The sequence below is a fragment of the Bacillus rossius genome, chromosome 12 (genome assembly GCF_032445375.1).
Source record: "Bacillus rossius redtenbacheri isolate Brsri chromosome 12, Brsri_v3, whole genome shotgun sequence".
Classification (NCBI taxonomy): domain Eukaryota; kingdom Metazoa; phylum Arthropoda; class Insecta; order Phasmatodea; family Bacillidae; genus Bacillus; species Bacillus rossius.
This window is the reverse complement of record NC_086339.1, coordinates 18,015,974-18,028,481: the sequence shown is the minus strand read 5'-3', so window position 1 is coordinate 18,028,481 and position 12,508 is coordinate 18,015,974. Positions and strand designations below refer to the sequence as shown.

At 38.4% G+C, this 12,508-nt stretch overlaps 1 protein-coding gene across 1 annotated transcript; it reads left to right on the top strand.

Annotated features, from left to right (window-relative positions):
• Window positions 1-1,494: 1,494 nt before the first annotated feature.
• LOC134537639 (transmembrane protein 53) lies at window positions 1,495-11,014 on the top strand. Its single transcript, XM_063378303.1, has 4 exons — window positions 1,495-1,909; window positions 3,918-4,125; window positions 5,008-5,286; window positions 7,322-11,014. Exons 1-4 carry the CDS (start codon window positions 1,680-1,682, stop codon window positions 7,511-7,513), a joined length of 909 nt encoding a protein of 302 aa, XP_063234373.1. The 5' UTR covers window positions 1,495-1,679; the 3' UTR covers window positions 7,514-11,014.
• The last annotated feature ends 1,494 nt before the right edge of the window (window positions 11,015-12,508 follow it).

The window sequence follows — 12,508 nt, the reverse complement described above, 5'->3', positions numbered from 1 at the left end:
GTTGGTACACAAAGAAGACCTTACATGAAAATACATGAACCATAAAATACAAAGAAAACTCTTACAAGTACATGGCCATGCCCCAGTGTCTACATTGGCGGATATGAAAATACCCTAACATAGTACACTGTTAATAAATTACCATGAACACGCTGGGAAAACACACAGTATTATGCAGACATAGACTGGCACGAAGCAGTATATTAAATCACACCATGCGGACAAACGAAGGTGCGGGCTCCGAAAGACCTCGAGCCATCTTAAATAAAATATATTACCTATGGTACATATATCACCTAACTCATGGCCCTGTGTGGGCTAAGCTGAGGACGCTTAGGTGGCATCGTTCATACGTGGGGCCTGGTATGCGATATGTAGCTGTGCGAAATTTCGTGGTTATGTATAATAGTAAAAGTCTCCTAGAGGTCACACATGATTCCATAATGCAGTGGCGAGTCCGGACCAACTGAAGGGTGTCGCGGAGTCTTAAATAAAATATATTTGGAGAAATTAAGCTATGGAAGTTAAACAGTTGGTGAGACAAAGGTTGAGGACTCCACGACGCGAAACACAGCTGACTGTGTTGTGATGAGGTGATGGACTGCCGGTAAAATGGTGTACCACACCACTTCGGCACTGTTCCCGCGAAAATGTGCCATGCGTAAAAGTGCAACGAAAGCCATGTTTTCACTGGTAGTGCAAAGACAAGAATAACTAATTTTTAATTTAGAAGAATTTTTGCCGAAAAACATTGTTAATGTAAAGGCTCTGTGAATAGATATTATAATAAATGTGGGACCAACATAACAGTACATGGGTGACATATCACTGGATCGAGTTTCGCACGAGTGACAATCTATCCACCAATGGCGGTTGGTGTTCGGTGCACTACACTGGCCTGCACCGCACACGTTCACCATGCTGAACTCACATACCCCACAAGCATACTGTCGCACACGCACCTAGAATGGCGCCGAGGTAGCTTAAAAGTTTGCGCGATTAGAGTTGAGCTCTTGGGCGATGTCACATTAAATATAAAAAAACATATGAATGTAGCAGAAATGTACATTATAACAGAAACATCACAATATAGAGATACGATAATGTATAAGACTGTGTGCAATTATGGAAGTCAACAAGTATGCGAGTGAACAAGTATACGATAAAGTAAGTGAGTATGCAAGTGCGGAAATAATGGCAAAGGCATTATCGAAAGATAATATTTGGTTAGTTATATTATGTTTTTCATTAGTGAACAATGACTGGAAATTTCGGAATACAAACCACGGAAAAATATAAGGTCAAGTCAAGAAATTAAAAGACACCTTCGATCGAGCTATTATAAATTATGGGCAGTAGGATATGTGTAAAGGTGACCATAAATCTTACAAAATCGCTCTGAAAAAAGTTATATATTCATGGCTACTAACTTTAACTTGAGATAAGTTCACTTAAATGTTGCCACAACTACCAACCGGTATCTTAAAGTTAATGACTTTATGACCATTCTGTACGCGAAAGGCGATAGGTTAAAAAAAAAGAGGCCTAATCGAACGAATAACGTAAACGAAATGTGATGTGGAAATTTTACAATTTAAATTAAAAAAGAATTTAACCTGCTCATTTTTGGCGTTGGCTATTCTGATAGATATATTTTTGGAAAGTAAACAAAATTGGGAATGAGGTCAGGAAATTTTGCGAATTCGGGAGACGTAATGTCAGATGACGATTTGGAATATTACATAAAATTTCCGTCTCCTACTCTTAAAGATTCTTCACCAACTAATGAAACAGAAGAATTCGTGTTTGTTTATGATGAGGATAAATTGCCAGTGGTGATGCTACTCGGTTGGGCCGGTTGTCAAGACAAATATTTAGCTAAATATAGTGCGATTTATGAAGAAAGAGGGTAAGTAAATTTCGTTTTACATGCCATTCAATGCGCTTTTTAAGAAGGCACACATTTTTTCATCGGCACCCGCAAAAATTAAATGAAAAACTGCTTTTACTAAGGTCTAAAATTGTTTGCACCATTGTTTTTTCCATTGATTTTTAGGCCCATATAAGTTTCATAGGCCTACAGTTTGTTCAATTGTATTTTCTCAAGCTGTTCAGCAACATGAGATCTGCTGAGCTCAGGTTAGTCTTAAATGACAGTGAGAACGTTGACACATGCATATGCTATTTGTGTTTATACTAATGATGCTTCATATAGGTATTTAAGAAACAAAAAAAAAAGTTGAATATATTAAAACAACTGGCCCTGGCTTATGTACATTAGCCAAAAATAACTATTACAAATATTGTCCATTTTATGCATATTCCAATGGTACATTTGTTCTCTCTATGCTCATTTGGATGATACTCAAATAACAAAATGCATGCATAACTTTTTTAACAACATTGATGTATATCATGCCCGCCCGCCCGCCCGGATGCCTGTAAGGAAATCCATGTAGACACAAAAAAGTCTGTGCATTTTGATGTTTTGATCCATAAATTTAATATTAACACTGCCAAAATTATTCAGCACAACATTATATTTTTGGCTGAGAACCTAATTTTACTGGACTATACGTTGTCAAATCGATGCAGTGCAAAGGTCTTTAATCAGCACGTTTAAGACCATGACAGCTTAGCAATTTTGCTGGATTATCTGACATTATTTTTTTAATGGCAATACCAAATTTTCTAATCTAGAAAATAGGGAACACTGTCCTGAACTGAAAACCGACAGAAACCTTGAACTCTGAGCAAACTGAAGATGACAGAGTACATTAACGCAATTTGGCAGACTTGGTTAACATCTGGAGTCCACCTAAAAAAATATTGATGCCAGCAGCTCGATTGGTGATGGATTACAAAATGTGCCGAACCATAGAATACTGAATTAAGGGGCCAACTCTTAAGAGGTGTTTTTGTGTTGGTGAGGTGGGATTGTAAGTGTGATGCTTGCTGGTGCTTCTAGCGTGATTTTGCCTCTTAAGTGCAAGGCTCTGAAATTGTGCACATTTTTCTTGTTGTGCATAAGACAACTCTAAATTTGAGTGATTACCTGTGACATATATGGCGGAGAAATAAAAAACGCATAATGAAAGTCCCCTGAGTGTCTTCAGGAATCTGTACTAAATGTTTCATATCTAAAAACATTTTTTACTGAAAACATGTTTTAGCCATTTTTACTCTTTTAAAAATGAAATACGAAAACAGAAATGCTCATCCGTCCTCACTGTAAAAGCGGAATTACAATAGTCCGTTGCCTTCGTCCTTTACTCTTTTGTCTGTCATCGCCACCCATCCAGCCAAGCGATTTACAAACTGACTTCCTCTGTTCCACATAATATTTTCCCAAATAAGTGCAGCCAACAGTCGTGCTGCCAACAATATATTTTTTTCTCTCTGAGATTTATATAGATCTTGCTTGCCATTTATGTAGTTTTTATGTACATATTGGTTTTAGCATTCAGTGTCATGATTATATATTTTTTAACATGAGTTTTAATAAACACAGTGTTACACAAAACATCCGAACGACCCATAGAAACACCACAGGCCTGTATTCTGGTAACAATTGGCTGCCGCGGCCGAAAACAACAGATACAATCCATCTGTCCATTCATCAAGAGTTAAAACTTGCCAAGCTTTTGATGGCCAAATGATTTACAATTTTTCGGGTCCATCCGATTGGCTGTCACGTGACCGACAGACGGAGGCGACGGCCTGTTGTAATCTCGCCTTTTTTCCGAAACGCTTTTCGTAACCTCGCCAATTAAATATCTTGAACAAGTTTCAAATCGTGTGGTATTTTCTGTAGCTCTGTACGTCGTATGTGTGCTCATTTAGGCGGGGTTTCACTGTAATAATGTTGGTGTTCTCGGGGCTTGGTGGGCGAGTGCACGTGTGTCTCCCCTGTCCAGGTGCATCACCGTGCGCTACACCGCGCCGGTCGAGTGCCTGTTCTGGCGCCGAAGCCACATGCGGGTGCTGGGGCGCCGCCTGGTCGAGCTCATCTCCGACATGAGTCTCGAGGAGCACCCGATCTTCTTCCACGTGTTCAGCAACGGCGGCGCGTTCCTCTACCAGCACGTCAGCCAGGCCATGCAGTCGCAGGACAAACCCCTGAAGGTCATTGGCCAGCGGCCCTGGAGGTGGCCCACACTGTCTGTTTGGTGACGGAAGCCGGAATTACAGTTGCCCGTCGCCTCCATCCGTCCATCAATCACGTGACCTGCAGCCCATCATACGGCCCGAAAAATTCCATCTGTCCGTCAAAAGCTTCGTGCTGTTGATGGACGGACGGATGGATGGACGAAATAAATTAATAAATTATAACCTCCAGATATCTCCAAAATTTTAAGTTTTCTTCACTGCTGGCAGAGTATATATGGAAAAATTGTGACGCATGAATGGAGTGTTGTGAATTGTTCGGCAGCTGACGGACGACGAACGTGACGTGCTATTGTAATTCCAGCTTGAGTCAAATCAGTAACCAAGAAGTTTGACGTTCATTATAAATTTGGAATTCTTATCTTGTTCATATTTGTGACGAAATGTGACACAGAATTCTAATATATGTATATGGAGGTCTTGTTTCAGTAATGTTTTAACTTGGCTTTTAGAAAAAAATGATTTATCCACACTTTCATGTTCATGCAAATAATTTGTAAGACAGAAAGATTAATCTCTTGGCAGCAGGCGAAAATACTCTTTTTAAGGAAAGTTGAATTATGTCAGTATATTGCAAATCTTACTGTCAGCAGCATCAAACTAAGTCTCGTAATGGTGATTTAACTTACATTTTGTTCCTCAAATATTAAGTACCTATCAATTTAATTTCAAATAATTTTACGGTTATTGTTGTTGGTGTCTGGTGTACTACCAGTATAAATTATTTACTTATGTTACTGTATTGACAGATTTAAATGAATGAACATTGAAATGAGTACATCCCTTGTGTATGGTGGTGTTCGACGAGTGCGAAAGGTGTTTGGGACACTGCACCCGCAGGTTAAGGGCTGCATCTTCGACAGCGCCCCCGGGGAGAGGCGGGTGTCGTCCCTGTTCCGGGCGATCGCGGCCATCGTGGGCGGCCACTGGCTGTACAGCACGGCGGTGGCCGCGGTGGCCACCCTGGCGTGCCTGGTGGTGTGGTGGCTCGAGAGCCTGGCCCGCTCGCTGCGGGAGCGCAAGGCTCTCGACGCGGAGCCCATCCACTTGGAGGAGGAGCCGTTCCGCTGGCCGCAGCTCCTGGTGTACTCCTCCCGCGACCGGCTCATCTGCTACAAGGTAGAGCCGTCGGCTCCTTCCAGACTCTCCGGCGTGATGGATGAGCACCGAGTGGTTTGGAGCCCACTGTAACCTCAGAGGGGGACGCACCACAACGCTGAACGTACAATAACGCCGAATACCACAGTGCCGAAAGCAAAATTGGCCACAACGCCGACAGCTAGAAAACTGCTGTGTACCACAACGCCGAAATACACTAACGCCGAAAAAAGGCATTGCAGGACTGCCACAAAGGTTAGGTTAGGTTATGTTAGGTTAGACTAGGTTAGGTTAGACTAGGTTAGGTTAGACTAGGTTAGGTTAGACTAGGTTAGGTTAGACTAGGTTAGGTTAGACTAGGTTAGGTTAGACTAGGTTAGGTTAGACTAGGTTAGGTTAGACTAGGTTAGGTTAGACTAGGTTAGGTTAGACTAGGTTAGGTTAGACTAGGTTAGGTTAGACTAGGTTAGGTTAGACTAGGTTAGGTTAGACTAGGGTTAGGTTAGACTAGGGTTAGGTTAGGCTATGTTAGGTTAGGTAAGGTAAGGTTAGGTTTGATTGTGGTATTTCGGCGTTAAGGTACATTTAAGAAACACACACAAATTCATTCAGTAGTTATTTCGGCATTGTGGTACACAGCAATTTTCTAGCTGTCGGCGTTGTGGTCAATTTTGACATTCTGCGTTATGGTATTTGGCGTTATTGTACGTTCGGCGTTGTGGTAACGACCCACCTCAGAGGTCCTGTCTCTCGATCAAAACTTAAATACTTTCGCAATAAGTATTTAAGTTTTCTCACCTTACATCGATTAGTATTCTCTATGGCGCTCGTCTAGTAAGGGGATGTATTTGTGTAAGTTAGGTGCTCTACTGGTGCTTCTAGCATGGTGTCTCCTCCAAGCGCAAGGCTCTTAGCTGGCGTGCGATCTTCTCGTCGTGCGTAGGGCAACTATGATGTTTGAGCAGTAACCACGGGGCAGTCAGTAGCTAAAGAAAATTGACTTTGCTCACACTAACTTGCAGTTCTAGGTACCAATTGATGCTATTTTATGTTGCAGTGGGGCTTTAGATAAAAGAAGGTTGGATGAATGAGATTCTACTACATTAGACAATAACTACCAGCATTTATATTTAACTGGAAATTTCTTCAGCTTTCCCTATTACATATAAAGATTTTGTTCCTAACTTTTCGTATAATTTTGTATTAGAAACCTGTGTTCCCTACCTTTCTCTTACAACTCCATTCATTATCCAATCTTGCCAGTTCACTGCTACAGTATTTTTTTTATAAAATTCTCTTTCATTAGAGTGGTTGAATGGTCACACCACTTGCTTCCCACCTTGGTGATCCAGGTTCAAACATGGATTTGTAGCATGTGGAAGACATGGCAGATGTTGATGTGAGCCGGTGGGTTTTCTCTCAGTACTCCCGGTTCCCTCGCCCATTCATTCCGTAAATGCTTAATTCTCGTCTCATCGCTACTCATCTCAAATACTCTTAATATCTAGTAAGATTTGGCCCTGATTCATAATCCTTATATTTTCGGATTTAATTGGCTAGTGGTTACATAAATATTTATGATACCAGCTGAATTACCTGTCTTTGTTGCCCAGGTTTTACGCAGGCTTCATTTAGGGGGATGGGTTTAGTTTTTTTTTCTTTTTTTTTTTTTTCCCAAAATCTCGGCTAGACAGTGATTTCGCTCTTATTTTGGTCCAAGGTTAACTATGCAAAATTTTATCAAGAATTCCAAAATTTTGCTTTAAATGTGGGAACTGGGAATGGAGGTGGTTTTTCATGTAGTCATTGACCTTCCTCTGGTTTTGAAGGTCAATTGTGCAAAATTTAATCAAACTTAGAGTTAAACTCTATGTGATTTCATAAAAAAAAAAAAACTATATGTATACATAGAAAAGATTATTCTTTGTGTGTGTCGGTTGTCATAATTATTCGAGAAACCTAAATTTAATGGCAATTATCACTATAGGAATCAGTCTGAATTTGATGGACGTAGCAGAGGAGTTTGCCGATCACCGCAGCGGGGCGTGTGCCACAGGACGTGGAGAAGTTCGCGCAACACCGCAGGGAACGAGGGGTCGCCGTCACCGCGGTCCGCTTCGAGGACTCCCCCCACGTGCAGCACTTCCTTGTGCACCGCGACGTGTACATCAGCTCGGTGTGCGGCTTCCTGCACGCCTGCCTCGCCCCCGAGGATCCGGGCCTGCCGGGCGCCGGGCGGCCTAACTGAGCGGGGAGGAGGCCTCGCGTCCCGTAGTGCGTAACGTCTGTAGCCTGTCTCATCCTTAGACTGCAGTGCACAATGTCATCTCGGTGTGCTCTGTTGCCAGATGTACCAAAGTTGTAGAGACAACTTTATGATGTAATGAAATTTTTTTAAAATATACTAAAAAAAAAATTATTACACAAAGGTAAATTTGGAATGAGGATTTTGGACCTACATTGTTTTAGAGAATCATCTGATAATTTTCAATTCTTAACTTCTAAGGAAACACAACTGATAAGATGCCATCTTGGTTACAAACATTTCTTTCGTCGATTCTTTTTTATATATATTTGACTCTTGTTTGACCATTGCACATAATTAAGAGGATAGGAAAGACACATTGGACATTGTGCATTAATGACGAGAATAATAGAATAATATAATCTGAACGTATTGGCAGAATTAAACGGGGTTGGTCTTGTCGGCTAGATATTTTCGTTGCAGAGACCTGAAATAGTCAATACAGTGTTAATTAAAAAAAATTTGCAAATGATTTTTCATAAAATAAGTGCTTGAAACCAAAAATTAAACAAATATAAAAAAAAAAATTGCTGTAAAATAATTAAAATCATACGAAAAAAAACCTCTATGATTACCAAAACGTAGAATTTTACGCTAATTGTAACTTTTTTTTTAAACATTCCATTATGCAATTTTGTAAAGAAAATCTTTGAATTATATTTTGTTCTAATATTTGGTTACTATAGAAGTTTTTATTATGTGGTTTTTAAAATTTTACAGCCAATTATTTTTTATATTTGTTTATTTTGTGGTTTCAAGCCCTTAATTTATGGAAAACCATTAGTAATTTTTTTTTACTATAGACTATTAATTATTTCTGTACATTTAGGTCTTTGTAATGAAAATAACTAGCTGATGAAACAACCTCATCGAATTCTGCCATGTTGTTCATATTCTATTAGTGTTTTATATTTTCGTCATTAATGCACAACGTGACATTCCTATCCTCATAATGGAGTGCCTTGTTATTATTTGTGACCAACTGCTACAGTAGTTTTTCCTGTGAAGTAGTGATTGGTGTTTGGAATTGATGTTCTTTTTTCTTTCCGAATGTATAAAACTATAATAATATTGTCAAAAGACACTATTTTATGGTCCTAGAAAAATCAATGAATGATAAAATTAAAAAAAAAAATATTAAGACTTATTAGAATTATTGATGGTACTGTACTGCAATCTAAGAGTGAGACAAATTATAGTCAGCATACTAATTTATTCGCTCATGATCGTGTACTTCTTTTCCTCCCAGACACTTTAGTGTTGGGTGTGTGACAACTGTTCTAGTCACGAAACTTGGCAGTATTACCGATGTTGGTCGGTTGCAAGGAAGCTAATGTTTGGCCTGTAAAATTATCCTAGTTCCTTATTTTGAGGCATTTATTGCAGAGACTGATTGAATTACTTGTCTGGAGATCGCAGGAGTATAGCAGGCATTAATTTTGCTACATGAGGTAACTACTTGTAGATTAGAAATTATATGCTCTATCTGTATTTACGGCATTTTAGTGTTTTTACTTTGCATGAATCATGACATTAGTTGTGTTATCCATGGGTATTATTGCCTCTTACTTAATATTAACAAAGTATTATTATCTTCAGTGATTGTGTTTTTATTTTAAAATAAAAAATATATACATATATAGAATTTTATTTTGATTGTTTGTACTTAATAGTGAATAAAGTTAAATAACTGGAGACAGTTATAACTAAATAATACAGTATTTTAAACTCTTTTTATATTTTTTGATTAGAATTGAAAATTTTATTTGTTAATTGATTCATTGTAGGCATAGTAAATAAATTTTTGCTCTTATTTTTAAGAAATACTTTTACTTAGTGCAACACAATTTTTTTTTACATTGTGTGGAAAAAAAGTTCAATTGTATATACATATGTACTTACCACGACTATTATTCCAAATGCCTATATATTTAATACTTATTTTGATCTAGTGTATTTCACAGTATTAAATGTTTGTAGAGTGCCTCATTAACTACAGAACTGTATGTAGCTAACTGATGTATTTAGCTGCAAGATAAAGCAAAATAAAACAGTCATATATGATGGGACTTGTGCTAAGTAGAAATTTTGAGCCATAAAATATTTACATCTTTCAATATATTTTTAACATATTTCCAGGTGATACACACTGCACATTAAACTCAACAAGCCATAAGTACTAGGATCTGAAAGGCTAGTCAGTTTTCTCAGACTGCCCTTTAGGATATTTTAACCCTGGGGAAAAAAGGTACAGCACACAGCATAAGGGTTGTTTTTTTTAATTTAATGAGCATTCCGTTTGGCCACCTGCTTTTGTCGTGAGTGGTTGTGCACTGTTCTGGAAATAGCCGTTTCCTAGAGCTCATTTCACTAAAAGTGCAATTATGATCTAATTTCTGTGGTATCACTTAGGAAACAAGTCAAGCGACATGTCAACTCCTCTCTTTAAAAATGTAATTCCTATGTGGTTTATCAAAAATACTCTTTCAACCCACAAGTGAGACCTCTTAAGTTTCTCTCTCTGGCCATTTGCACATTTATTTACTGTACAAAACACCTCGTGTGCTGTTTTCCCCTACTTTCTGTAGTTAGCCTTCTGGCAAAGTTACTAGCCCTGTTACCCATAAGCCACCAACTGCTCGACAGTTTTTCTTTTGCTTGTGTCGATTCTACGGTTACCAGTCAGTGACTGCTTGTGCTACTGTCAATTTTCACTTTAAATTACTGTAGAGGCTTAGCAGCCTAGTCCGCTTTTTTTCTGTTGTAACGTACAGAATATGCTTAGCAATTTTTATTTAATTGATGATTGCCTTTCCTAATAAATACTTTGTTCCTTTTAGGCACTAATTTTTAGTTCCAATTTAGGACTGTAGTACATATGATATAAATTCCATTTGTGTTTCTTTGAAGTTTTAGCATGCAACGTAATGCGCGTGCTCCGTGGAATGGAAATTGAACAGGATTAAGACCAGTGAGGATTTGCGTTTTGTCAAGTTGTTAGCATGCATCATATACAACAAAGCACGTAGTTTATTTTTCAAGCAAATGAAAAATAATTTATGTAACAAACAAATTGAACAACATAAGCTCATATATATTTTAAATATAGATCCAACAGCAGACCTACTATTATTATTTTTTTAATTGAAACCAGCAAATAAAGATTCTGTAATTTGGTCTTCTTCAGGTTTTCATTTATTAGCTGAAAAAAATTGTGTTAGAACATATGTAGCATCAATTAAATTTACTACTAGGTTGTTTCTCTTTAATATGACAAATCCTGTGCTATCTTTTCCATTTGAAATTAACTGTATGCATAAGTTTATTTGTCAAACTAACTGTTTCTCTCCAAAGATTACACTTAATATACTAATTCTGGCTCAAAATTTGAAGAAGAAGAAAAAAGTGTTTATTGTGTAATAAAAGTTAATCATTTTTAAGTAATATGGTAGAACATTCCTTTATTTGTTTCACTCAAACTTTTTGCACACATTTTAACTCTACCTTTCTTTAATCTTGCCAAAGAATAACTTCTATTGCGTATACATAAGTACATAAGTTAAACCTCATTATAAAGTACCTCACTACGTACTTTGAATATATATATACTGTATAGAAGTCGCCAGCCCAGGTTAAAATTTCTAATACGGTTTTGAGGTAGTTGGTTAATTCACCGCCGCAATCGCCACCATCTCTAGGGCATCGACTTGTGGTGGTCCCTAGCGGACAAGTCTCGAACTCTTCAAACACCCCTTCCCCCTCCCGTTGAACGACGTTGAGCTGCAGTGAATGATGGATGAGGGGAGCGGGGAATGACAGCGGGCGACAGCGCTGCGCTCTAACGTGTAAATAACAACTAAGACGATACAGGGCGTTACGGCAGCGCACTGCAGCGGTGAAGTTCCCAAGCTGCTCATCATAAGCTTCTGAAAAACGTAGAGTAAATCCTATCCACTCGCGACTTCTATACAGTATATATATTCAAAGCTACGTATAATGAATTTCTCAGTTCCTGACAAGATGTTTTACCTTTAGTAACTGTTCAGTATTGTTTTCATAATTAAATACTAAAAAAGATGGATTGTAATGAGATTTCACTTAATCTTTTTTTTATGAGTGTACTTTATTCCTGTGCAAGGGTGTATCCAGGGGCGCAACAACAAAGGGGGGGGGGGCAAGGCTATTTTTACCCCCCTCCCCTCTGAAACCTTGAAGTGGGGGCAAACGGGGGCAAAGAAAGTGCTGTGTAATCAATTTTTAGATAATAAAACTGCTTAAATAGCACCATTTTCCACCTTGAAATACAAATTTCCCCGGGGGAGGATCCCCGGACCCCCCGCTTCAATAGGGGGGATCAATGATTCTTTATAAAAAGGTATATTGCCCCCCCCCCCCCCCCCCCTGGAAATATAGTTGTTGCACCCCTGGGTGTATCCAGCTCAAAAATAGGAGAAGAGGGATTATCCGAAATTCAACTTTTTTTTATGGAGGAGGAGGATCAATGGGGCCATACAAATAATGAACAATAACAAATTCAAAGAAATTATTTATTGAAAATTTTTTTAAAATAATAGTTGGCAAGATTAGGCTCTCCTTGCCTTGTTTAATTTTTTCTGCTTTGGGAAGGAGTCTTATCACCTTCTGTATATGCCTATGTTCCTGGCTATACTTATTACACCCAGTTTTAGAGTCGATCTCATAAAATATTATTTTCCTATAGTACTTTTGACTTCCAAAAGTGCTATAGTTGGACTGCTGCTTCATAGGTGGGTATGATGGCTCCTAATACACATAATATATAATTATGTTTTGGTGAGGGTCAATAAATTGCTCTGGGGACTGCAGTTAAATAAGTTTGAGTCTACAAATTTTTAAGTTTGCTTGTGTGGAAAGTGATACACAGTATTTGTAGAAAAACATTAAATCATGCTTTCAAAC

What these genes read in the sequence shown, in the direction of transcription:
- LOC134537639 (XM_063378303.1), top strand. Translation starts at nt 1,680, where the DNA reads ATGAGGTCAGGAAATTTTGCGAATTCGGGAGACGTAATGTCAGATGAC. An exon ending in GCGATTTATGAAGAAAGAGG is followed by an intron (nt 1,910 to 3,917) that starts GTAAGTAAATTT and finishes TCCCCTGTCCAG; the next exon opens with GTGCATCACCGTGCGCTACA. An exon ending in ACCGGCTCATCTGCTACAAG is followed by an intron (nt 5,287 to 7,321) that starts GTAGAGCCGTCG and finishes CGTGTGCCACAG; the next exon opens with GACGTGGAGAAGTTCGCGCA.